The 27,706-nt window shown below is 38.9% G+C and overlaps 1 protein-coding gene across 5 annotated transcripts in view; it reads left to right on the top strand.

Annotated features, from left to right (window-relative positions):
* Window positions 1-27,706, top strand: part of LOC131923817 (cation channel sperm-associated auxiliary subunit beta-like) — a 149,888-nt gene that overhangs the window by 69,284 nt on the left and 52,898 nt on the right. For all 5 annotated transcript variants that reach the window (XR_009382732.1, XM_059278999.1, XM_059278997.1 and 2 more), the window contains 9 exons: window positions 72-190; window positions 1,073-1,105; window positions 6,095-6,161; window positions 6,585-6,631; window positions 7,319-7,468; window positions 8,785-8,943; window positions 12,632-12,776; window positions 19,986-20,140; window positions 22,914-23,068. Coding sequence is in view for 4 of the 5 variants with exons in the window: in XM_059278999.1 (XP_059134982.1) it covers window positions 72-190; window positions 1,073-1,105; window positions 6,095-6,161; window positions 6,585-6,631; window positions 7,319-7,468; window positions 8,785-8,943; window positions 12,632-12,776; window positions 19,986-20,140; window positions 22,914-23,068 (1,030 nt within the window). In the remaining variant the exon portion in view is untranslated. The remainder of the gene's footprint in view (window positions 1-71; window positions 191-1,072; window positions 1,106-6,094; window positions 6,162-6,584; window positions 6,632-7,318; window positions 7,469-8,784; window positions 8,944-12,631; window positions 12,777-19,985; window positions 20,141-22,913; window positions 23,069-27,706) is intronic.

Below are 27,706 nucleotides of genomic sequence, written 5' to 3'. Positions count from 1 at the left end.
GTATTTCTCAAATGTCTTTCTAAATATCTCTCTATTTCTAACCTATGGTGTGATTTTATTTCTTTCTTCAGAACACCAAGGGCTTACAATAATAGATATGGTTTTAACAAATCATTTTTTAGTCATCCTCACCTCTTTGGGTCTTTTTGTAAGTAGTGATCTTCGTTATCCAGTCGTTTCACAAATACAGGTATGAAAATTTCTTTGTAATTCTTTGATAACTCTTAATATCTTCTGTGGTATAAAAAGAAATAGTTTTTAATTTAGTTATGAATAGTATATCTTAGAACTAAATTAAAAAGATGCAAAGCATGGTACCACAACCTTTTCCTTTGCTTCATAGTATTTGAATTGTAAGTTTTAATTGTCATTAGTTTTATTGCTGTACCATTTATAGCAAATTTTAAATATATGCAATGGGAAAGACATCATCTATCTACTTGTCTATTTATTTACTGGCTAATATGTTTCCAAAATGCTGTAAAGTAATTTATATAGCTAAATGTTATATTAAAATTAACAGAAATTAAATGTCAAAAGAAATGATACATGTCTAAAATGATGGAGATGACAACTACCCTGATAAGATAATTACTGTACAAATATATTGAAATCTCATGCTGTTCCTATACATGTGTAAAATTACAAGTTAATCAAAAATAAAGCAGACTCCAAAATTATTCATATAACTGGGAATCAATCCCGTTGGGAAATTTGTGATGGCAAATGAAAATTATTCCACCAAGAAGCAAGGAAAAGTGAGGTTGAGACTGTTTATCCAGGCCTAGCTACAGGGACTAGAAAGTTTCCACAGGCAAAAAGACAGAGGAAGTAAAGAAAAGGTAACATAACTGTGGGAAAAAGAGAAGAGAAATATACAGACCATGAAGTTCCATCAAGAGACTGGAGGAGAAGCTACATTAACGTTTGGCCATATACCTGCTGGAATACAAAAGAAAACAAAGGGTATTTTTGTGTGAGTGTGTGGTGCAGCCTTAAATAAAAAGGTTTTTTACACCTTCTGAAAAGCAACTAAATTTTTACTTTCTTTTTTTTTCTTTCTTTCCTCCAGCTTTCAAGAGCAGACTTTTGTGGTTTTGAAAGGGTAAGACTTTTGATTTCCTAATATGGTTTAGAACATACGTATTCACTTGGTAAATTGCAAAGCAATAATTCACAATCTAGATATTTCTTGCTACCATAAAATTATTTTCAGTTTAAACTAAAAGCATACTTCTATAATTGTCAGGCCCTGGTCATTTCAGCAGGCACCTTTCCTCTAATGGGTTCTCTCTTGGCTTGTGGAGATTGCTCAGGCCATGCTCTACACAAAGATGACCAGAAGGAGAGGGTGAGGCCTGGAATCTGACAAAAGTTTTACTTCCCAATCTACCTGCCCTGACTCTACCCAGAAAAAGGAGCCCTGCCATTTTGGACAAAAACTGCCATGGGATCTGACCACAACTCTACTTTTGTCCTTTGGGGGCACTCTTTCCTCTATTAGTTTGCTTCTCTGTTACAAAATCAGTCTGCCATATAACGCCATTCTCAATACATAAGCATACATGTCAGTTTTAAAACTGCAAGGAAAATTATAAATATTCATTCCTAGGCCTTCGGCTGTCCCCTTCTATTCTGTTTTGTGTTGTACACAGTCGCTACAAGAAAGAAACCAAACTTACTTCTCAGGAACCAAATAGAACTAATTGTGGTATCTAAGTATTGGTGGGAGGAAAAGTGAAATAGAGAACTGGGAAATCAGTAGAGAAAACAAATAAATGATGGAAAGAACAAATGGAAATAGTTTATCTCTTATCTCAAATTTGCATGCTGATTCAGCCAACTGCCAATCAAAAATGTTGTGTGCTAGTGATATAGCTCAATGGTAGAGTCTTTGCCTTGCATGCTCAGGCTCTGTGTTCATTTACCAGCAACACCAATGTATTCAGTGTATACAAACATTGACTTGTGGTTTTACTGAAATACAATGTGGAAATTATTTCCCCAAATTCAGGGCACTCTGTTTAAACAGTAGAATATGAACTACAATAATGAGATCATGTCTCGTGGCAACACAGGGCAGCAAAGGAAAGGCAAGTAGAGGATCCTGCAGAGAGAGCTCACCCTCAGAACTCCAGGAACTATCAAATGGTTTTTCTTATTAATGGGGTGGGGGTGGCTTTGAGAGACCAGAGGGAAGACTGCTAGAAGGGAGAGCTGAGTTTTCTTAGAGCCTCATGTGACAGGCTGAAGGACACCTTCAGGGAAAGGCTTTCCATGGTGAAATTCCAATGTGTGGAAACAGCCACTCAAAGAAGTAGAGAGCATTGCCTTCTCACATTCAGGCATTGCCAGAATTTGATGTATTCTGAAAAGCACTATTGAGTTCTCCCTTCAAAACTATGTCTGAGCTCATCTGGGGTTCCAGCAGAACACAGTCATTAAAATCAAGGATGTTTGAGAATGGTAGTGGTGAAGTAGAGCAACAAAATTTAGCTAACAAATCATGAGCATAAACAGAATAACTACTATGCTCATTGTTATTGACTCCCTGATGTTAAAGAAAAAAGGAACACTGAGTACTACCATGCTCATTGTTATTGACTCTGAGATGTTAAAAGAACAAAGGAACACTGAGTTCCTACCATGTGCTGTGGATATAGCTCTGTATAAATAAAATGCTGATTGGCCAATAGCCAGGCAGGAAGTATAGGCAGGACAAGCAGATAAGAGAATTCTGGGAACAAGAAGGCTGAGTCAGGAGACACTGCCAGCCACCACCATGAGTACCAACATGTAAGATACTGGTAAGCCACGAGCCATGTGGCAAGGTATAGATTTATAGAAATGGGTTAATTTAAGATATAAGAACAGATAGCAAGAAACCTGCCACAGCCATACAGTTTATAAGTAATATAAGTCTCTGTGTGTTTACTTGGCTGTGGGACTGGTGGGTGAGAGAGATTTGTCCTGACCGTGGGCCAGGCAGGACCAGGAAAACTACAGCTACAACCATGCTCATTGTTATAGACTCTGAGATATTAAAAAAAAGGAAGCATGACATGGTGGCACATGTCTTTAATCCCAGTACTTGGGAAGCAGAGGCAGGCAAGATCTCTGTGAGTTCAAAGCCAGCCTGGTCTCATCTACACGATGAGTTCCAGGACAGCCAGGACTGAAACACTGTCTCAAAACAAACAAAAAAGAAGAAGCAGAAGAGAGAAAAAGAAAGGAGGAACAGAAAAGAAAGGCAACCAACATGCATTAGGAGTTTTTGTAGCACAAAAAGACTTTCTGGGACTAAATTCCACAATTGTCATTAAAAGTAAAATAAAAATGATGGATAGCATAGTCACTGAGTAGATGCAGACTAGTGCCGCAGAAGGTGAAGATGAAGAAACATCTCCATGTTTGGGGGATATATTTGTGAGAGGGTTTCCAGAATGCTTCAGTGCAGATCCTAAGAGGGGGAGAGCCACCCTGAAGGCATGTTGAGCCATACAGTAGCCTGGGTTGAACTAAAAGGTGGAAAGACAAGCTCACATGAAGACAGGCTGAACTCTTCTTGGTGGGGAGCAGGTATTTATGCACTTTTTTCTTTGCCAGTATGGACTATAGGAGAACATAAGATAGCAGATTTTCTAGCCTGTGAACATGGACTTGCATCAACAACTCCCCAGGTTGCTTCCAGGTCTTCTCCTTGGACTTGGGTTGTGTAATTGGTCCTTTTTGTTCTGAAGCTTCCATCTTCTTAGCCTGAGAATCAACTGATATTCTAGCTCTCTAATGTGTGGAGCCATGGGGGACAAATTAGTCTCTGACTGTATAACCCAATCTAATAAATCACCTGTTGTGTATGTTATATTGATTCTGTTCCCCTAGGAAACCTCACCTAATATTGTTCTAAATAGGGAGCTCAAAAGCAAAACATGCCTCACTGTTACATCCCATTAAAAGAATCGCTGACATTCAAAGACAGTGAAATCAGTATCTACACCCTATTGATACAAAAGAACAAAGACCAGAACAAAAGAAATGAATGAGAATGGGTGCTTCAATTAAGTAGAAGGCAAAAAGTTGAGGAAATAGTGATGAGCAGTGACTGGCTGGTTAAGTTTTTGACGAGGGACCGCTTCCTGGTTCACAGACAGCTGTCCCTTCCCTATGACCTTACTTGGCAGAAGGAGTGGGGATAGATCTCTGGATTCTCTATAATAAGGGCACTGGTCTTACCTATCCAGTCTCCTTCAAATCAGGAAAGGCATCAAACTCTTCTACTTAATCACCTGTCAAAGGCTTGCCTCCAAATATCCTCTTGAGGACAAATGACAGAAACCAAACTAAACTGATTTCAGCAAAAGAGAGGAAGCTGTTGGCTCTTTGAAATCATAGGGAATTTAAAGGGTGAGTCTCACTTCCTGACTAGCTGGATTCCCTTGAATATCAGATGTCCACGGGGTTCTGTCCTCAAATTTTGCTGTGCTGTTCTTCACACTAGCTTTATTCTAAGTAATTGTTCTCCAGCCATTAGTAAGAATAGCTGCCAGGCTTGTAGCCACCTTTGGCTATCCCAAAAGGAATAAAGTCTTTCCTTCATCTCTAAGAGTGGTTTTCATTGCTCATGTGATCCAAGTCGTGTGTTCATTCCTAACCTGTGACTCTGGGTCAGGACAGTATTCTGGACTCATCCTTGGCATGAAGCCAGCCTCGTATAAATTAAATTATCCCTAAGGACAATCACTTGGCTATTTCAGTTTGGATTCATGTAGAAAAAAATGCAGAAATAATCTGAACAGAAGGAAGAGGCATAGTTCAATGCCCAAAAAGGTTCTATATTAAAATTTCCCAGATTAATAATAATGATTATGCTATCCTGAAATGTGAAGGTTTTTATGAGAACTCAAAAGTTTTATTTTAACAGCTTAATTTGAGTGATGATATAGCATAATATAAAAAAGTCATGGGCCATTCATTCTGAAAAGGTCTTTTGTTTGTTTAGCATTTTATTAAGGTCTAATTCACATGGTATAATCTTCATCTTTTTAACATGTTCAGCCCTATGGTATTTTGTATCAACCACTACCAGGATCAGTTTTAGGACATTTTAAATGTTTCCATGAACAAGTTATATCGATTTTATCACTGGCCCATCTATAAAAGTATAAGGATTTCCTTGTCTCAATAGCAGTCGGAAAGTCAAAATCTTCCCCTAAAAAACCTTCTCATCTTATTATAGTTAATATTCAACAAAAATAATGTTACTTTGTTCACTGCTTCTCTCTTATGATCAGTTTGCAATGCCTTTCTATTGCTGCTACTTGCCATTGTCAGGCTTCTGTTCAGTTTCCTTATGCCATGTTGCAGCTAATGGAATTAAAAAAGTAAGCGTATGCCCCATTCTAACTGTGGTGAAAGGTTCAAGGAGCTTCTGGTGGGAAAGATAATTCATAACCAAGAACATTCTCATGCATTTGTATTTTCTTTAGTGACTGGTGACAATGTGCATTCCAGTTTCTTGTCCCCATTCTGCAACCTCTTACATGTGCACAGTTTTTCTATCTTAATTTGCCTCACATCCACAAATGATCAAAACATTGGAATTTTTAAAGTAAATTTGTAACTGAAAGTTTTCCTGTGTCCTACCTGGTCAGGACAAATCTCTCTCACCCGCCAGTACCACAGCCACTCAGACCCAAATAAACACACACAAGCTAATATTATTTTTAAACTATGGCCATGGCAGGCTTCTTGTTATCTAGTTCTTATATCTTAAATTAACCCATTTTTATAAATCTATACTCTGCCATGTGGCTTGTGGCTTACCAGTACTTTTACATCTTGCTTCTCATGGCAGTGGCTGGCAGGGTCTCCTCTGCTCTGTCTTTCTCCTTCCTCTCTACCTGTTTGGATTTTCTGCCTGGCCTGCCTCTAAGCTGCCATGCCATAGGCCAAATGGCTTTATTTATCAACCAATCAGAGCAACATATTATCACAGCATAAAAGAAAGACATTCCCCCATCATAAATTTCTTTCTGTTTAAAATCTTAACTTCAGATATGACCCAATTGCTGTTTTCATTTATGTATTTGTATAGGTTGACTATATCAAGGGAAAACTGTGGTATAATGAAAAATGTTTTGCAAACAGAGAAAGTTTTGAAGGTAAATTTTATGACATGTTAGCAGACTTTTATCACTATAGATTACATATATAGATTAAATAAAATGCATTAAACTCAACATTGAATAAAATGTGAAGATAACTATTATATATGAATTAGTGGCCTAAAAATGATAAAGCCAGGCTTGGTAGTGGTTTATACTTGCTACTACTTTAACACTCTGGAGGCGTAAACAGGAACACTGCAGACTTGAGGCTACCCTGGGCTACATACTGACAGCTTTTCTAAAAATGAATGGGTGTGACACTCCTGCCTAAATGCAAGAGAACTGTATCCAAATATCCATTAATAGATGGTACACAACTGGCATCGGTTTTATGTGGGCAGGTTTACTAACACTAACTCTTCCTAAGGCTGTATGTGTAGATATCATTCATAATTTCTTCACCTTTATACTTTACAGTTGATTATGTTACTATCACTTTCGACAGAAACAGGACCCTAAGTGAGGTATGATATAGAACACTTTCAAAGGTAGGACATTTTATTAAGCATAACTTCAAGAATTGTTGTTCATCTAAAATATGGTACTTAAACACACAGAAAAACTTAACCACCCCCAGTGGTGTCTCCTGGTAGACTTAATAGCAGATACCTACTTTTGTTAAAACCCAGTGACTCTAGCCAAATAATCCATACCAGAGAAGAAACTTTCTTTGAAGTGTCTTCTGAAATTGAATCCACCCTGAAGAAAGGAATAGATATTAAAGAATTAAAACTATGATTTGTGAGCCAGGTGTGGTGGCACACAGCTGTAATTCTAGCAATCAGTAGGTGGAGGCAGAAGAATCACAAATTCAATATGAACTTGGATTACAGAGTTCTAGGCCAGCCTAGGTTCACATAGTAAGAACATGTCTTGAAAAGCCTCTGTATACGTGTGTGTGTGTGTGTGTGTGTGTGTGTGTGTGTGTGTACATGTGCGCACATGTGCATGTGTGTGTGTGTGTGTGTGTGTGTGTGTGTGTGTGTGTGTGAGAGAGAGAGAGAGAGAGAGAGAGAGAGAGAGAGAGAGAGAGAGAGAGAGAGAGACTGATTTATATGTGGCCTGTCAGAACAACACAATGATTCATTAGCTTATTTTCTACAATAACTAGTTGTGTTAACAATATTAACTCTTCTTTTCTCTGTTTATAGTCCAGTTCTTGTTTTTATAGTAAAGAACCATTTCTTCACTGGTTGCCTTGCTTACCTTCTACTATTACAAGTGCAAGATTTCTTCCACATGTGGTAACATTTCTTATTGACCAAGAAACTAAAACTGGAATTTATCTCTTCCATAATCGGGTAAGTCTTACAGCTCAGAGCTGTTTGCTCTATCACCAAGCAATGCAAATTGTCTTAGCAGACATCATTTCCAATTTGTCATGATCTCAGGAATAAAAACTGATAAAATTACTTAAGATCTATAGAATAGTTTGGCACTGAAGCTTTTTTAAAAAATTGCTTCCTGATTATTCTTTACTCATGCTCCAGGAGAATATAAGATGAATATTTTCCATATAAATCTAAAGTTCTTTGAAAGGGTTAGTTTAGGTGAACAACAACAACAAAAAAAAGGAAACCATGTCACAGATACATATTTTCTATTGTATAAGTCCTTAACTGGCTGTTAATTAGAATTATTCTCAGAGTCGTTAGAAAATTTAGGGGTTCTCTAAGTGGCTGTTTAGCACTCACTTCTAAGTGTGAGATATATATCACCCCTCAAAAGTCCATTTAACATTAAAATAAGCTGCTTTTTCATCTGCATTGTTTTTTAAGGCAGAATTTCCCTATGTAGCACTCAATATCCTTGAACTCACAGTAATATGCCTGCTTCTGAGTCTGAGTGTTAGGATTAAAGGCATGTGCCACCATCCCTACCTATGCTGAACATATTTTAGGTTAAACTGATGTTTACCTGGGGAAAAAAGTTACTTTTATGGTAGAAAGGTTTCAGGAGAACAACAGGACAGGAGCAGGTGATAGTGTTTGTCCATGGAGGTATCTCTCTCAGAGCCATAAGACTCCCCTGGAAAAAAGATTTAGGAAACATCTTATTTGCTCTCTTTTTTTTCTGAGAGTAGATCTGCTGTGGAAATGGTTGGCAGTTTCATTTTCAAGAATTTGCTGCTTTTAGTCAAACAAGAAAAGAGCTAAGACAGCTTTCCCCCCTGTGTATCAGTGAAAGTCTTCATCTTAACTTTATCTTTATACCAAGATGGCATTTATAGGGTGTCACAGTCTTGTTCCTTCCAAGACTATGATCCAATAGAATTGGGATTTTTGTCAGGTACCCACATGTGTCATAAAAGGCATGAGCATGGACACTGGAGTCTATCTGGTTTTTTTAGTAATGACTTACAAACCTCTCAATGCCATTTATTTTACAACTTTGAAAAAATTCCTTAGTTTCCTATACTACATCTCAGCATCTATAAAATGGACAGGTAGGGATAATGGAGTAGAGTTACCAGTGATTGCTAATCTTTCCATTTCTTTGATGTGATAATGGGTATGGCCTGGTCTTAATTTAAACTGAATCATGAGAATGTCTAGAAATTATAACAAGGACAAAGAATGATAGAACAAATCTTATGAGTTCCTTGTGTTTTATCTAGAATTCCAAAAGAATCTCTGTCTCTGTGTCAGTGCTCAAGAATGACATACCAAATTCTCAACCAAAATTTCCAAATTTCCAATTTCCCTCCTCATTCTCTTATCCAGTTGGAATGGTGTTCCATCCCCGAAGCCACTTTCTGTATGTTTATGGCAATCAGGTATGCAGCCATAAAATTTATTCTTTTGTAATTAGAGTAAGTAGTCCAACTTCTTTAGACTGGGTGACTATGTACATAAAGAGCAGGGGGACTCTGTTGATCTGGAGGGGAGAAGTAGATGGGAATACAATACATGTTTATCAACTGTTTGTTTGGGTTAAGCTTAGTGGTCTATAGTCAGTTGTAACCTTTCAGTTTGTTCACTGGCTGATAAAAATGAGCAATGGAGCACCATGGTTCTGAATGTTGTTAGGTTAATCTATTTACAATTCGTTACAACTCTAGAACCTAAATTTTGCCAATAATCCTCCGAAAGTATGTTTTATCTGGTATTTCTGGCACTTGACATTACCTACTTTCTCTCTGACTTTGTCTATGCATTCTCTTCTGACTCTACTGCTTTCTGAGTTCTTTCTGGTGATGTTCTTTATTCTCCGGCCTCCAGTCTTGGTAGCCTGAAAACTTTGTAAAGCTTGGCAAAACACCTCTGTCAACAGCCGTGTTTAAAGTCAGGAGCACAAAATATGACACATGAAGAAATTCAGTACCAAGAAAGCACTGTGGTGACTTCCAGTGAATGCACACAGTTCACTTTCACAGTGAGATTTCTCCCCTGGAAATGAAAATTATGATGGCTGCAATTTAGTCAAGAAAGAGAACAGAGTTTCTCTGTGAGATTGTGAGATCCACATGACAGTTTACAGTTTTACTTCAAAGATACAAGCTCCTCAATCATTAACTTCAAAGTGTGATTTCTATGTTGATAGAAAGTAGCTAAAGATTCCCGAGATTGACAGTCTAATCTAGAATTGCTGTTCATTTGATGACTATCTCAGGACATCTATTGCTTATGAATAACTCCCTCTAGCAATCACACATATGGAAAGACAAGCAGCACCAATCTAAACTCACTGAAAACAATCAGGGAAGCAAAACACAGTGACTCCCACTGGCGATCGCAGCAGACTGGAGGCTGAGGTGGGTGGACTACTGTCAGTCCAAGGCCATTTTTGGCTCCAGTGTGAGATTCTGTCTCAAAGAAAAACAACTTGGGCAACAGACAAGGCCTACCAAAAGTTGTTCAGGTTGATTTTTAGCACCTTACCTCATTGTTAATTCATTCAGTCTCTGTCACCTTGACATAACACATACTTGATTTCTACTGCATCTGTGCCTCCCAACTTACAAATCTAGTGTATATGTGCATAGAAACCATTTTTATTTTAACAGTGCTTATGATTTCTTGGCTTACGGTCTCTACTGTATACTGTATACTGCATTAGAGCTTCTTGAAACTCTTTTATTTTAGTTCCTATACTAAGAGTTCAGAACCTCTAATTTCTCTTCTGTCCACTGATATTTTTACCCATACGTCTTACTGTGTATAGATTGCTTCACACATCCTGTAGGCAAATATCTAACATCCCTGAGCTTGCTTTATCTCAATCTGTCTGTTTTGTTTTCTTTGTATTACCCTGACTGTATTAGAATTCTGAGACTTTAGCTAAAAATTTGCTCTCATTTTTTTGCCAGTGTGACTGCTTCATAATTTTTTTTGTTCTAGAATTCTTAGGCTGTGTATAGAAAACTGATTTTTGGAAGAGTTTACTGTACCAGTTATGATTTCATGGCTAGAAAGCATGTAAATCAGGAACATTGCCAATAGACTCTATGATTCAAATTTTTCACATGTATATTTTGACTATGGGCAATAATTAGCTGGAACTGAAGTGAAAAGGCTTTAGATGTTGTAGATGTAATTCTAAATGGTCTTATTAAATAAGAAACACAGAGCCAAATAAAGATTTAAAAGCCCAGAGATCAGAGCAGTAGCCAAGAGCTAAGACCACCTTATCTTGGGCTGGAGAGATGGCTCAGAGGTTAAGAGCACTGACTGCTCTTCCAGAGGTCCTAGGTTCAATTCCCAGCAACCACATGGTAGCTCACAACTATCTATAGTGAGATCTGGTGCCCTCTTCTGGCCTGCAGTCATACATGCTGTATACATAAATAAATAAATCTTAAAAAAAAAAAAGATCACCTTATCTTACAACTCGATGCTGTCCTTCCCCTGAGAGAGAGACCTTCCTGTGTCCTGTCTTTTTATTGCCTTTCTGTTCTGCCTTCTCATTGGCTCTAAACCCAACCACATGACTTCCTCGTCACTACCTGTCTATACAGACTTCCAGATCTCTATGGTTGGTACTGGGATTAAAGGCATGTGTCACCATGCTGACGGTGTCCTTGAACACATAGAGACTCTGCCTGCCATGTGATCAGATTAAGGGTGTGTGCTACCACTGCCAGACTTCTTAATGGCTATGGCCTCTGATCTCCAGGCAACTTTATTTATTAACATACAAATAAAATCACATTTCAGCACAAATAAAACATCATCATAAATGGTGTTCAACAAAACTAGTCTAAGAAATGAGACAGAGTCTCATTCTTCATAGTGGACTGAGAAATTAAGAGACCAAACAATCAGAACAACTTTTGTGGAAACAAATATGTAATGGCTAATATTGATGTGATTTTTAAGAGTGCTAGCATTAAAAGCCCTGTTTTCATAAGCTACAGTGTTAATGATACTTATATTAGGAATAAAAGATCCTGGTGTATTACTAGTTGCTTGGGCATATATATCCTTTGAGACAGAGTCTTACACTCTGGTCCAGGTTATCCTAGACTGCACTATATAGCTCAAGCTAGTCTTAAACTTGCCTGAATCACCCTCCCAAGTGCTAGAATTATAGAATTGTACCTCTATCCCCAGCTTGGAGAGATGAAAAAAAATACAATATAAACTCCATAATATTTAAGGAATACAAGAATATAGGTCTGACAATGGAAGGGAGAATTAAAAATAACAATAATGAAAGAATTCATAGAAAGTATTTTCAATAGGAAAACCTAATAGCTAAAAAGAGAAATGACATGAAGAGGCATTTCATTGAAATGAAAATAGAAACAAACATGTGAAGAGATGGTACAGTTCCTAAGTATCATAAAAATACAAATCAAAAGTGCAATGTGTGGGGCTGGGAAGTTGGCTCAGCTAGTTTCACTTGTTCTGAAAGTACAAGGACCTGAGTTCAAATCTCCAACACCCATGTAAAAGGCTGAGCATGACTGTGCATATATATAACAACTGCATTAGGAAGCAGACAGACAGACCCAGAGGGCTCACTGCCCAGCCAGTGTGTCCAAAACAATAAACTTCATGTTCAATAAAAGACTTTGTCTCAGTAAGATAGAGAGCACAATAGAGGAATCCATTCAATGTCATCCTGTAGTCTCCCCATGCATGTAAAACACACACACACACACACACACACACACACACACACACACACACACACTAGAGAGAGACAGAGAGACAGAGACAGAGAGACAGACAGAGACAGAGAGACAGAGACAGAGTGAAACAGAGGGGCGAGAGAATGAGAATGCAATATCCCTCAGCCACTTAGTTGATCTAATTACTTCTGGCAATACAAAACATTGGAATGGTAAATCAAGTGCGTGAGTGGGAAGGTAGTCAGTGTGTGACTGAGTTCGTGATGGATATAGAAATGTGAGAAAAATAGTACTGCATGGTTTTTCTTTTGTAGGAAGATCAAGCTAATAGCTAATTTTGAAAATTAGAGGCAGTTGTTAGTAAGGTATTATCTCTTTATTCCTTTAGGTATGGATTTCAATGGATGGTGGCAATACTTTTGAATTAGTGTGTGACTTTCTAAGTAACTATGTAAGGAAGACTGCTCATAGTTTTTATACTTCAGAAATATCTTTGATTACAAAAAATGGAAGGATTTACATGACAAAGGCAGGTAAGGAATTTTCTATCTGGAACTGTAAATTTGTTCTACATGTGGGTAATGGATTTGTTAGATCTACAGAGACAAATCATATGAACAGCCATAAAAAAACAAGAACCCTGGGTTAGCATGCTGTATTCTCAGTGCTGTGTACTTTTCCTAAACCACATAATTGTATATGCCACAATGGAGATAGAATTTTGCTCCACATGTTATAGACAGCATATCATTTAATACTCACGAACACAATGCAAAAGAAGGTGGTGTTTGCTTTGAGCTTGCTGATAAAGTAGATCATCTTAGGTCACAGAAACTTAAGAGGTGCACTATATGAGTGATTGTTGGCCTCCATCTTCTCACAGTGCCCTTGATCAAGCAACAAGGCTGTCAGCTAGTTGCACAATGAAAGAAACAGCTAGTAGTGACTGACCTAACCTACTGTTGCCTGTTCCCTTCCAATACAGTTGAATGCTGCCAACCAGACTCGGGACCTGAATCATGAAGGGAATGGTCCTCATATCTCTGTATCTCTCTGATCTGCATTTTCATTTTCTCATTCTCTCATTGAGTTTTTGAAATCTTCTTGTAGTGAATTATTTTTTCTATTTTGTTAATGATTTTTATTAAAATATGATTACATTATTTCCCCTTCCCTTTCTTCACTCTAACCCCTTCCATGTATGTTGCCCCTCTTTCTCTCAAATTCCTATCTTTCATTAAGTATTGTGAAATTTATACCCACAGGCACACAATCTGTTCAGTCCATATACTGTATATAATAATATATAAAGTGATGTTACCTATATATATTATTTCAGCACTGACCACTTGATATGGGCAAACCTATCAGGATACTCTTTCCTGGGGAAGGCTATTTTTCCTGCTCTCAGCATTACTTTCCTATAGTTCTTCCTCTAGGGTTGGGGCCCATGAGAGTTTCCCCTTTCATATTATCATGTCTGTTGGTAATTTGTTCAGGTCTTGTTTGGGAGTCATATTGTTGGGACTTCATAGGTATATCTCTCCTGATATTTCTAGTGGGTACACACAGAAGAAACCCTGACTCCCCTTTCTGGCTCTTCCAGTCTTTCTTCCACAATACTACCTGAGCCTATGGTGCAAGAGTTGTATTGTCAGTGTATCAGTTGTAGCTGAGAACCAGGTGATCACTTGTTCTCTGCCTTTTAATTAGTTGTGCTTCCCTGTAATGGCTGTCCATTGAAAATAAAAATTTCTTTGACAAAGGGTGAAAGCTACTTTTAACTATGGATATAATGATAAATATTTAGAATACAATTAGGAATTATGCTGGTTTAGTAAAGTGGTGGTTATAAATTCTCATCTAAGATCCATGATTTCAGAAACCCAGAGTAGTTACTTAGGTTTCTACCAGTCATGACTTTCCTCTTGTTGATAAGAATAGTAAGAGAGCTGTTGGTTACCACCAAGGTATGTGTCTTAGGGATTCTATTTCTGTGAAGTGACACCATGACCAAGGCAACTCTTATAAAGAAATACATTTAATTGTGTCAGTTCATTTACAGATGAGAGGCTCAGTCCGTTATCATCATGGTGGAACATGGTGGCATGTAGGCAGACATTGTGCTAGAGAGGTTGCTGAGAGTCCTATATCTTGCAGACGACAGGAAATTGTCTGACTCACTGGGAGTAGCTTGAGCATTGGAGACCTCAAAGCTCACCCCCACAGTGACACACTTCCTTCAACAAAGCCACTCCCTTTAGAGGCCATTTTCCTTCAAACCATATGCCACTATTTCACTCTTAGGGTTATCATGTCGTGTTGGTACTTGTGTAATTCATAGGTTTGATAGCTGTGTGGAACTAATGGCTGCTTCCTTCCCTTGGAAGCTTACATGGTACCTTCTTGGTACTGTGAAAGCTAGTTCTCAAAGAAGGATGCTTTCAAGTCAGATTCAGCATAGATCCTCTTTTCAAACTGCAAAGTGACTTCAGCAATAGGACTTACCATCAACCTCTGGGAAGCAACCAAGGGCAACAGCAATAGCCTATAACGCTTGGGAAATTTTGGGGCTTCCCAGACCAACAACTTGAGAGTTTCTCATGCCTAGTATTGGGGTATTTGTTAGATAATCTGTGGCTCTTGGAGCATTATCAGCCCAGGTGAGAAATTTCATTTCAAAAATTACATATATGTACACACACACACACAAACACATACATATAAAATTTTTGGTAAATGGATAATAATATGAGTCTTTATGATGTGATCTTTTTGAAAAGCTTTAAAATACTGCTGAGTAGAAAGTGTATTTCTCAGTGTTTAGGCAGAATGTAATGTAGAGATCTGTTAAGCCCATTTGATATATGATGTCATTTAATTCTAATGTTTCTCTGCTTATTTTACATCTAGATGACCTGTCTGTTTGACAAAGTGGGTTTTGAAATCACCTACTATTGATGTTGATTCCAATCTGTGTCTTTAATTTTACTCGTATACTTTTTAGGATAGTGTAAGCATTTGAGTTTGGTATGCCTATGCTTAGGAGGGTAGTATTTTCTCAGTTAATTGTGCTCTTGATTAGAATGAAGTGTCTCTCTTTATCTCTTCTGGTTAGTTTTAGTTTCAAGTCTATTTTGTCAGGTATTAGTATGGCCACACTTATTTGATTCCTGGTCTCATTTCACTTTCTATCACCATTTCACTTTATGGTGGTACCCATCTTTAATGCTAAAGTGAGTTTCTTGTAGACAATAAATAGGTGGATTTTATATCTTGATCCATTCCACCAGCCTCTTTCTTTTGATTGGAGAATTTAAGCCATTAATATTTAAAATCATTCTTAAAAAACTATGTGTTGTTTGCAGTGATACTGTTTGTGTTTTTTGTGTTTTAGTAATTATAGCATCATTTATTTTCTTTGTAGACTATCCTGGCTGTGCTTATTCCTCTCTTCAGTTGAAAGTATTGCTTCCTGTATTTTGTTTAGGATTGGTCCACTGGGTATAAATTCTTTTTTTTTAAATTTTATATTACTTGCATTTCTAATGCTTTATTTATATAGTATTTTTTTGTAGAATATGTATGTTATATCTATGATGTTGAAAACAACAAGCGTTTATTTAATAAATACCAGTGATTAGAATGAAGAAATCATTTATGGCTCAGTTTAACTCCAGTTGCTTCTATTGTGATATCTTATTCAATTGTCAGACTAGGCAACAAGTACCAAGCCATTTCTGTCTTCTGTCTATCTTTGTAGCTAGTCACCCATCTATCATATCCACCATTTCTCTTTCTAGTTCATCTGTCTTTGTCCCCTCTCTCTCTCTCTCTCTCTCTCTCTCTCTCTCTCTCTCTCTCCATCTTATCTATTTCTATACATCATTTGTAGCATCAATTGATCAACCTACCTATATCTATCATCTATCTCATCTGTTAATCAACCATCTATATATCTGTCTAACTCTATGATCTATTATGATCTATCCACTATCTTTTTTCTCTCACTTCATCATTTGTCTCAGATACATTTTTTATTAAGAGATTTTTCTATTCATTTTACATACCAACCACAGATTCCCCTGTCCTCCCTACTTTTGTCCCCCACCCTTCCCCCACAACCTATCCCCCCCATTACCACCTCCTCCAAGGCAAAGTCTCCCATGGGGAGTCAGCAGAGCCTGCTACATTCAGTTGAGGCAGGTCCAAGCCCCTCCTTCCTGCACCAAGGCTGTGCAAAGTGTTTCACCATAGGCACTAGGTTCAAAAAAGCCGGCTCATGCATTAGGGACAGGTCCCAATCCCATTGCCTGGGGGCCCCCTAAACAGTTCAAGCTAAACAACTTTCTCGCTTATCCAGAGGGCCTAGTCCAGTACTATGGGGGCTCCTCAGCTATTGGTCCACAGTTTAAGTGTTTCCACTAGTTTGGCTAGTTTTCTCTGTACTTTTTCCAGTCATGGTCTCGATATCCCTTGCTCATAGAATCCCTCCTCTCTCTCATTGATTGGACTCCTGGAGCTCGGCCTGACACCCAACCATGGATCTCTGCATCTGCTTCCATCACTGGATGAGGGCTCTATGATGACAATTAGGGTATTCAGCCATCTGATCACCAGAGTAGACCAGTTCAGCCACCCTCTTGACTATTGCCAGTAGTCTATGGTGGAGTCACCCTTGTGGATTCCTAAGATCCTCCCTAGCACTCTGCTTCACCCTATTCCCATGATGTCTTTATTTATCATGGTATCTCTTTCCTTGTTCTCCCACTTCTTGTTCTCTCACTCTGTTCCCATTCTAGCTCAAACCTCCCGCTCCCCTAAGCTCATATCCCTCATCCCTTGCCCTCCCTTACCACCCCTTACCCCAGTTTGCTCATGTAGATCTCATCCATTTCTCCATTGCAGGGCGATCCATGCATCCTTCCTAGGGTTCTCCTTATTAGCTAGCCTCCCTGGAGCTGTGGTTCGCAGTCTGGTTATCCTTTGCTTTGTATCTAGTGTCCACTTATAAGTGAGTACATACCATGTTTGTCCATCTGAGTCTGGGTTACCTCACTCAGGATGATGTTTTCTAGTTCCACCCATTTGCCTACAAACCTCATGATGTCATTGTTTTTCTCTGTTGAGTAGTACTCCATTGTGTATATGTACCACATTTTTTAAAAATCCGTTCTTCACTTAAGAGGCATCTAGGTTGTTTCTACGCTCTGGCTATTACAAACAATGCTGCTATGAATACAGTTAAGCATGTGTCCTTGTGGTATGATTGAGCATTCCTTGGGTATATGCCCAAGAGTGGTATAGCTGGGTCTTGAGGCAGATTGATTCCCAATTTTCTGAGAAACCACCATACTGATTTCCAAAGTGGCTGTACAAGTTTGCATTCCCACCAACAGTGTAGGAGTGTTCCCCTTGTTCCACATCCTCTCCAACATAAGCTGTCTTCAGTGTTTTTAATCTTAGCCATTCTGACAGGTGTTAGATAGTATTTCAGAGTAATTTTGATTTGCATTTCCCTGATGACTAAGGATGTTGAGCAATTCCTTAAATGTCTTTCAGCCATTTAAGATTCTTCTGTTGAGAATTCTCTGTTTAGCTCTATGGCTCATTTTTTAATTGGACTGTTAGGTATTTTGATGTCTAGTTTCTTGAGTTATTTATATGTTCTGGAGATCAGCCCTCTGTCAGATGTGGGGTTGGTGAAGATCTTTTTCCATTCTGTAGGCTGTTGTTTTCTTTTATTGACTGTGTCCTTTGCCCTACAAAACCTTCTCAGTTTCAGGAGGTCCCATTTATTAATTGTTGCTCTCAGTGTCCCTGCTACTGGTATTATATTTAGGAAGTGATCTCTGGGGCCAATGCGTTCAGGACTACTTCCTACTTTCTCTTTTATCAGGTTCAGAGTAACTGGACTTACGTTGAGGTCTTTGATCCACTTGGACTTGAGTTTTGTGCACGGTGATCGATATGGATTCTTTTGCAGTCTTCTACATTATAATCAAAACATTAAAAATACATAACAAAAAAAAACTAGCAACAGTGAAACACCAAGTCACATCAGAATAAGAGCAAATTACTCACCTGAGACTTGGTAAGATGTATTGCAAGTTTTAAAAGACAATAGCACCCAAACCCAGACTACTATTTCCAGCAAAGGTATCTGTCATAATTTCAGGAAAAATTAAAACTTTCAATGATAAAAATAGGCTAGAATAATGTATGACCACTATGTAGCTAGAGTTTTCTCTCTGGGTCCTGCCAAGCCCCGGTAGTCTGACAGCTACATTCTACTAAATTGGACAATCTAAAGGAAATGTTTAAATTTCTTGGTATGTGTGACCAACCAAAATTAAGCCAAGATGAGATACACAGTTTGAATGTATATAACAAGCCATAAGACTGAAGCAATTAATAAAAAGCTTCCATAACAACAGCAAAATGTCCAGCCCCTGTTGAACTGACTGGTTTGTTTTACTACACCTTCAAAGGACTAACACCAATGCTTCCCAAACTAGTCCATAAAATAGAAATGAAGAAATATTACCAAACTTTCTCTCTCTCTTTTTCTCTTTTTAAAAACAGGACCTCATTTGATGTAGCTCTGACTGACCTGGAACACAAGAAATGTACCAGACTGGCCTCAGACTCACAGAAATACACCTTCCTCTGCCTCCCAAGTACTGGGTTTAAATGTGTGCACCACTATGCCAAGCCTTTTTAATTCTTATTGAAACTGGTATTCCCTGATAACAAAGCAAATAAAGATACAACAACAACAAAAGCACAAATTTATCTGATGAACTTAGACTAAAAAATTCTCAAAAAAGCACTTGCAAACAAAATTTAAGAACTCATCAAAAATATTGCTCACCATCATCAAAGTTGGCTTACTTCAGAGATTCTGGAATGGCTCAGTATATGTAAAGCTATAAATGTTATAAATCACATAATGGACTCTAGTATAGAAATTACATGGTCATCAGACACACAAAAAATTATTTGACAAAAATCCAACATCCCTTCATGTTTAAAGTCCTAAAAATCTGAGAATACAGTGAACATATATTAGTATAATAAGGAGTATATATAAAAGCCTATGGGCAACATGTTAAAAAAAATCAAAGAATCCTATTCACAGTAGCCCTTAAAAATGAAATATGTTGTAATAAATTTAACAATGGATGTGAAGGATCTCTACAATGAAAATTTTAAAACACTCAAGAATTAAGTTGAGAAAAACACTAGAGAATGGAAAGACTTCCAATGTTCATGAATTGGAAGAATTAATGTTTTGAAACTGGCTATCCTACCAAAAGCAATCTACATATTCCATACAATCACAATCAAAGTCTAGTTGTGTTCATCACAGAAACAGAAAAAATAAAATTCTTACAGAAGCACAAGAGATCCTAGATAGACAGAAATCTAATTTGATAGTTTTGGGAAGAGGAAACTCCACCAGGGAGACTCAACATCTTTCTTCCATATGCTTTGATTAGATAACCCCTTTGTTCTGTTCTACCTGCCCACTTTGCTGGACATGTTCTGTAATGAAGTGGAACTGCAAAAGACTGTCTAAGGGTGTAACACAAAGTAACATGTATTTTTACTAATTTAGAAGTCTCAGAGCCCTACTCTCATTCTTAATTTAAATGAGCAAAATTTTTACAGGTATAATATAAAATTTCTTCTAGTTATATTATAGCAGTATCAAGAGAGTTCTGTTTGTTTCCTAACAGGATTAACAAGATACACTAACAGTGGAAGATTTTCGGATAATATTTTCACATTATACTATGATCATTTGGGATTCATACACAAACTGACTCCAGAACGCTTTGACACTGATTTATCACATTCAGGCTCTGGAACGTCTTCTACTGTTTTTGGAACGGTCAGTAACATGATGCACTGAAACTGTTTGCCTTATTTTGAGAACAGATGCCACATTCTATGTGCAGGCCAATGAAACAGTGTTTACCTTAATACAAACCCTTTTAAGGTTTTAAAATTGTGTGTGCGTGTGTGTGTGTGTGTGTGTGTGTGTGTGTGTGTGTGTGTGTGTACATATAAGGGCAGGTGTTTGTGGAGGCAGGTGTTTTTTTGAGGTGGTGGGTCTACCCTAAAGCTGGAGTTAAAGGCAGTTGTGAACCACTTGGCAGGGTACCTGTAAACCAAACTCAGGTCCATTGCAAGAGCAAGTATGTGCTCTTAACAGCTGAGCCATATCTCCAGACCCATCAGGACACTCTTTGCTTAGGGAAAACTTTGTATACAACATTGAACACCTCCAAAATCTTCTCTAAGCCCCACAGGTATCCTCATACAAGATTTCACAGCAGAACAACAACATATCTAAAACAGATCTGTTACAAGCAACTCAGCTCCTGGTTTATTTTCTACCTTCCAATGTTGGCCTTGAAGAAATATGGTTTTTGATTCACCTTTCACCTTCCATGTTAAATAGTCATGCTCCCTAGTTTATTCCTTGTTTAATGCCGACAGAGCACAGTTTTACTAACCTTCACAGATGATAATAAATACATATTTTTAATAATTACAATATAATGTGTTATATATTGAGAGAGAGAGAGAGATTTTTACTGGCAGCTAGATAGAAAATGAATACATATCAAGAAAGCAGCCAAGAGTAAAATGTGTTTCGGTAGGGGTTGGTAAAACTGTCATTTGTCTTTAAAAAACAGAAAATAGAATAGATCTCTTTATAAGTCAGTCCAAGCCTAGAGAGGTAACTCTGTGCCTAAGAGCATTTGCCACTCTTCCAGAGGACCATAATTTGGTGCTCAGAACCCACATGGTGACTCAATCATTCATAACTATAGCTCCAGAACATCCAATACACATTTATTACCTCTAAGAGCAGTAAGTACACATATGTGGCACGTATATGCAAGCTGTGCTGGTTGGGTTTTGTCAACTTGACATAAACCCAGAGACATCTGGGAATAATGTCATTTGAGGAATTGGTTACATCAGACTGGCTTGGAGCAATGTCTTTGAGGCGTTTTCTTGATAACTGATTAATGTGGGTAGTCACAGCAAGAAGCATTCTTTTATGTCCTCTGCTTCATTTCCTGCCTCTAGGTTCCTGACAAGTCTGTTACCTAATTTTCCTTCCTAGTGGACTATAAGCTATAATCTGAAATAAACCATTTCCTCCCAAGTTCCTTATGATCAGCACTATAAAGTAAACTAGCATACAAGCAAAGTAATCATGTGCATATGATAAGAATAAATATATTAAAATATACAATAGTTAAAAGATCAATCTGTATACCAGGCCAAGGCTACAGGTGGAGAGGAAGGTGCTCTAGCATCCTCTGTCTGAGACATGCACACAAAGGAAAGAGAGGAATTCCATGAGAGGGATTGCCAACATGTTCTCTGATCCTTGGGTCTGGATTCTGCAAATGTGCACAGTGGATGATGTGAGCAGTCTGCTAGACATAACCTAAAAAAGCAGCTGTGTCAAATTTCACTAACATCACAGTTTTGCAGAAAGTAGCTTAGTTCCCTTAAGTGAAATTTGAAATTGTTAAGATGGAGAAACTATAGAAATTCTTATACTCAGGACAAATTTGAAGAACACTGATTCAACAGCTTTATTTCTTTCTCTCTACAAATGATACATGCATCCTCTCTGGAAAAAAAGCAATCATTAACTCTTACTGTGTCAGACATTGCTGTGGACTCTTCATTTTATAACAACTATTTGTCCTCATTTACTTAGGATGTAAGCAAGGCACACAGAGTAAATAATTACCCAAATTATGTTGGGATATTAGAATCAGATTTTTCACTGAGGCAGTTGATTCCTTTTAGCCACCCTATTTCCCTATCTCTTTCATTCTTGGTGAGTACCCTAAATTCAAACACTGGGAGGAAAGCATGACAGAAAATGCTTATTGGAGGCAGTACTTGATGGATATAACCCAAAACAGACTACAGTCTCTACAAGCCTGAAAACACACACACACACACACACACACACACACACACACTTTGTCTCATAAGCAACAGGATCAACTCCAACTACCATTTTGAAGCTAGTATTCATCTCTATTTTCACTGACTAAAGCATCCTGGAACTGGACAGTTCAGGATGAAAGAATTAGATGTCAGAAATCTAGAAAATGTTGCCTTAAGGGACAGTCTGTAAGTTATGTAAGTCCAAGGAATAGAATATACTAGCAGAGACCAGAACTAGGAGGCTCAAGGCACAGACCTTGAGATTCAGAGCAGCAGTGCTCAAAGGAGAGACCCTTTATTGGACCCAGTAAAAACTCCCAGGAAGAACCCCATTATGACAAGATCTTCTGTGTTCAGGATGGTGTCACCATAGACGACCCAACTCTAAAATCTGCACCTCCAAACTCATCACCTCAGCCTCCTACAAAGGGCACAGGAACCTCAAACTGTGTCTTAATTATCAGACTTCCTTTTTTTCCACTGCAGAAAACTGAGTTTTTTCTTTCACATATATAGATATTCAGATATATGCAAAGAGCATATAGGTATATTGCTCCAATCAATAAGCAAAGCAGAATTATTTTGATATGAATGGGAAACAAGTTTGCTGTTTGAATTGCATTATAATTAAAGCAAAAGACATTCAACATACAATATTTCCTTTCCTCCAATTTCAGCCACCTGATTTGGGATTTGATACTGCACTAGCTCCACAGTATCTCTCCCCCAATGAAATGATTTTCTTTGCATATGTACCGCTGAGTGAACCTAACAGCAAGCTATACAAAAGGACGTTCAATAATATTCACATTGGGAAAGTGATAAACTACAGGTAATTGATGATTTATTCACACTTAGAATACATACTGGTTTTCAAATCTAAAACTTTAACCTACTTTTTTGAGGATTTTTTTATTTTAATAAGTTTTTTTAATGTCTTTCATGACAAAATAAATTTGAGACAGATTCTCACTACGTAGTCTTTGCTGACCTAAAACTTTCTATGTTGAACAGGCTGGCCTGAACTCCCTGAGATCTCCCTGCATCTGCCTCTTACTGGATTTCCTTGGCTTTTGATTATCTGTGTGACTATGGGATTCAGTGTGTCAGGTTTCCATAAGGGAGAAAAAATTCTTTTAATAGAAATTATATCTTGAAGCAACTAAATTCTGTTTTATGTCTGTAATTAGTTTGTGAGTAGAATTTATTTATCTTTCTCAAGAGCCTTAATCATTCCATTTATTTATTTTTCTTTTGTTTTGAAATTTTTATTCTCTCTCTGAGGGTGTGTGTGTGTGTGTGTGTGTGTGTGTGTGTGTGTGTGTGTGTGTGTAGCACATGTGGGATCAGAGGACAACCCACAGAGATTCAACTACTGAGCCATCTTGCTGGCGGCTAATTCTACTTAATTCTCTTAGAAATTTAGAAACAAGATACACTCCTGATACTCTTTACTGGGTCAAGAATTGTGTTATACTTCCCTCTTCTGTAAAGTGTACTAGCCTGTGCACTCCAGGGGACTGTCTTCATTTTCTTACACCATCACTTACAGCTTCCTCTTCCTAGGGAAGAAGGGCAGGGGGAGGAGGAAGGCAGAGTTGGAGAGAGAATCCTCAGACAGCACTGACTGACTTTTTTAAGCCTGTGTGCAAGTTTCTGATACCCAATATTCTGTGGATTACTGGTTTTGCTTTCCATGAAACAAAGTTCAGAGAATTAGGTGATGCAGTAGCCCGCTTCTTCCTGTCCTGTTCTCTGATTCTCCCCAGTTTGACTGTGCTGCCAGTGTCTCTAGTCACTGTCTTGCCCCAGTCTTTGTCATGAATCTGCAAAGGAAACCCATGGAGCTTTCACTGAGTACAAAGTCCCTTTGCCCAAGTGCTGTAGCCTTTTCAGACTCACATGTTGGCACAGACTTGGCCTTTGGCATATGTACCAGTTTGGGCTGATGCTTACTTTCTTTCTTTCTTTTTTTTTTTTTATTTTGCAATACAATTAAGTTCTACATACAGGCACAGATTCCCTTGTTCTCCCCCCTCCCGCCCCCCTCACCTTCCCCCCAGCCCGCCCCCCATTCCAATCTCCTCCAGGGCAAAGCCTTCCCCACAGACTGAGATCGATCAACCTGGTGGACTCAGTCCAGGTAGGTCCAGTCCCCTCCTCCCAGGCCGAGCCAAGGGACCCTGCATAGGCCCCAGGTTTCAAACAGCCGACTCATGCAATGAGCACAGCACCCGGTGCCACTGCCTGGATGCCTCGCAAACAGATCAGGCCAATCAACTGTCTCACCCACTCAGAGGGCCTGATCCAGTTGGTGACCCCTCAGCAATTGGTTCATATTTCATGTGTTTCCGTTTGTTTGGCTATTTGTCTCTGTGCTTTATCCGACCTTGGTCTCAACAATTCTCTCTCATATAAACCCTCCTCATTCTCGCTAATTGGACTCCCAGAGATCCACCTGGGGCCTAGTCATGGAAAACAGGACCCCAAGAAAGACACAGGGATCGCCCAATGACAGAGAAATGGAATGAGATCTACATGAACAGCCTGGACATGAGTGGGGGTAGTGAAGGGCGAGGGTCGAGGGAAAGAGAGCTTGGGTGAGTGGGAGATCCCAGCTGGATCAACAACAGAGAGGGAGAACAAGGAATAGGAGACCATGGTAAATGAAGACCACATGAGAATAGAAAGAAGCAAAGTGCTAGAGAGGCCCACAGAAATCCACAAAGATACCCCCACAACAGACTGCTGGCAATGGTCGAGAGACAGTCCGAATTGACCTACTCTGGTGATGGGATGGCCAAACACCCTAATTGTCGTGCTAGAAACCTCATCCAACTACTGAGGGATCTGGATGCAGAGATCCATGATGCTTACTTTCTTGTGTCATGGTCAGCACTGTTTCCTTTCCCCATGCTCTTCTTCCATGGTGGAAATGATCCTGGTGTTTGGTGTTTCCCTCCAGTTGCTAATCCCACTTTATTTCAGGTTAGTTCTGGCTTAGTTCATTTTCTATTGCTATTAAAAACACTTGAAACTGGGTGATTTATAGAGAAAGGTGGTTTACTTGGGCTTTTGATTCCTGCCACTAGAATATCCAGGTTAAGATGTCTAACTGTGGTCAAGGCAGTGGCCTTACTTGATGGTAAAAGGTAGATTGAAGGACAACTGGATGTTCAAGAAACAGAAAACTGATGTCTCTTCCTAACCATTCCATTCCTTAGATAGGGCTGTACTCCCATGATGCAAACACCTCCTGTATTAGTCAGTGTTCTCTAGAGGAACAGGACTTATAGAATGGGTATTAGAACATCTTACAGGCTGTGTTCCAGCTAGTCCCACAATCTACCAATGGAAGGTTCAATAATCCAATAGTTGTTTCAGCCCACGAGGCTGGATGTCTCAGCTGGTCTTCGGTATATTCCAGAATTTCAAAGAAGTACGCTCTAATGCCAGGAAGGAATGGACTTGCCAATGAGAGGAAGAGCAAGCAGGCAAAAAACTAAAATATTTTTCTTCCATGTTCTTTTTAAAGGCTGCAACCAGAAGGTGTACCCCTGATTAAAAGTGTATCTTCCCACCTCAAAAGATCCAGATTAAAAGTGAGTCTTCTCACTTCAAATTATTTAGTTAAGAAAAAAATCCCTCACTGGTATACACAGCCACTTGTGTTTTAGTTGATTACAGATGTAGTCAAGTTGAAAACAAGAAAAGCCATTCCATCTCCACTGGACTCCACTCTACAGCACTGCTCTGTGGAGGATAAAGTCTCAGCATGAGTCTCAGTGGCCACAAATAATATTCAAAGTATGTCTGTCTAATGGCTATAAGGGAAGAGACAAGTTAATATTTTCTTTTCCTGTAATTGAAATAAAAGCGAAATCTCATATCCCTTTGTATGGTAATCTTGTATTTGCTAAATTCTTTTAATAATTCTGGTGCTTTTTCTACATATTCCTTTAGATTTTCCTAGTAGGCATAGATATACTTCTAAGTAAATAATCACATCACCTGCAAATAATTTCTGCTTCTTTCTTAACATTCTTTGCATATTATAGCTTTTCCTATTACAATCTGCAGGTCTAATAATAAGCACCTTAAGTAGAAACTATCTGGCTTCCTTGTTGCTCCTGATTTTTAAAACAATAGTTTAAACATTTCACCATAACGTGATCTTTCTACTGTTTTTGACCCTTTAAAAAGCTTTTCCTTGTTAGGAGATTTGTGATGTGGTGATTGGAGAAATAGATCAGTGAATAAGAAACTTGCTGAACAAGTATGAGGGTCCAAGGTCAGGTCTCCAGCAGTCATGTGAAAAACCAGGCATGCAGTGGTGTACCTGAGATCCCAGCTCTGGAAGGCAGAGGCAGGAGAATCCCAGAGGCTCACTGGCCAATCAGTCTAGTCCATTCATAATCTCTACTTTCATGGAGAGACACTGCCCCCTCCAAAAAGGTAGATGAAGCTGGAGAGATGGCTCAGTAATTAAGAGCTCCCACTGCTGTTGCAGAGGGCCCAAGTCTAGGTACTAGTTCCACATCATGCAGGAGGCAGCTCACAATTGCCGAAGATTTGGATATTTGAGTTTTTAATTTTTTTTTAATTTTTTTTATTTTTATTTTGCAATACCATTCAGTTCTACATATCAGCCACGGATTCCCTTGTTCTCCCCCCTCCCGCCCCCCCTAACCTTCCCTCCAGCCCACCCCCCATTCCCACCTCCTCCAGGGCAAAGCCTTCCCCGCGGACTGAGATCAACCTGGTAGACTCAGTCCAGGTAGGTCCAGTCCCCTCCTCCCAGGCCGAGCCAAGTGATCCTGCATAGGCCCCAGGTTTCAAACAGCCAACTCATGCAATGAGCACAGGACCCGGTCTCACTGCCTGGATGCCTCTCAAACAGATCAAGCCAATCACCTGTCTCACCCATTCAGAGGGCCTGATCCAGTTGGTGACCCCTCAGCCATTTGTTCATAGTTCATGTGTTTCCATTCGTTTGGCTATTTGTCCCTGTGCTTTATCCAACCTTGATCTCAACAATTCTCGCTCATATAAACTCTCCTCATTCTTGCTAATTGGACTCCCAGAGATCCACCCAGGGCCTAGCCATGGATCTCTGCAGCCAGATCCCTCAGTAGTTGGATGAGGTTTCTAGCACAACAATTAAGGTGTTTGGTCATCCCATCACCAGAGTAGGTCAGTTTGGGCTGTATCTCGACCATTGCCAGCAGTCTGTTGTGGGGGTATCTTTGTGGATTTCTGTGGGCCTCTCTAGCACTTTGCTTCTTTCTATTCTCATGTGGTCTTCATTTACCATGGTCTCCTATTCCTTGTTCTCCCTCTGTTGTTGATCCAGCTGGGATCTCCCGCTCCCCCAAACTCTCTTTCCCTCGACCCTCGCCCTTCATTACCCTCACTCATGTCCAGGCTGTTCATGTAGATCTCATTCCATTTCTCTGTCATTGGGCAATCC

This window comes from Peromyscus eremicus, chromosome 14 (assembly GCF_949786415.1).
Source record: "Peromyscus eremicus chromosome 14, PerEre_H2_v1, whole genome shotgun sequence".
NCBI lineage: Eukaryota > Metazoa > Chordata > Mammalia > Rodentia > Cricetidae > Peromyscus > Peromyscus eremicus.
This window is presented reverse-complemented; position numbering and strand designations above follow the sequence as displayed.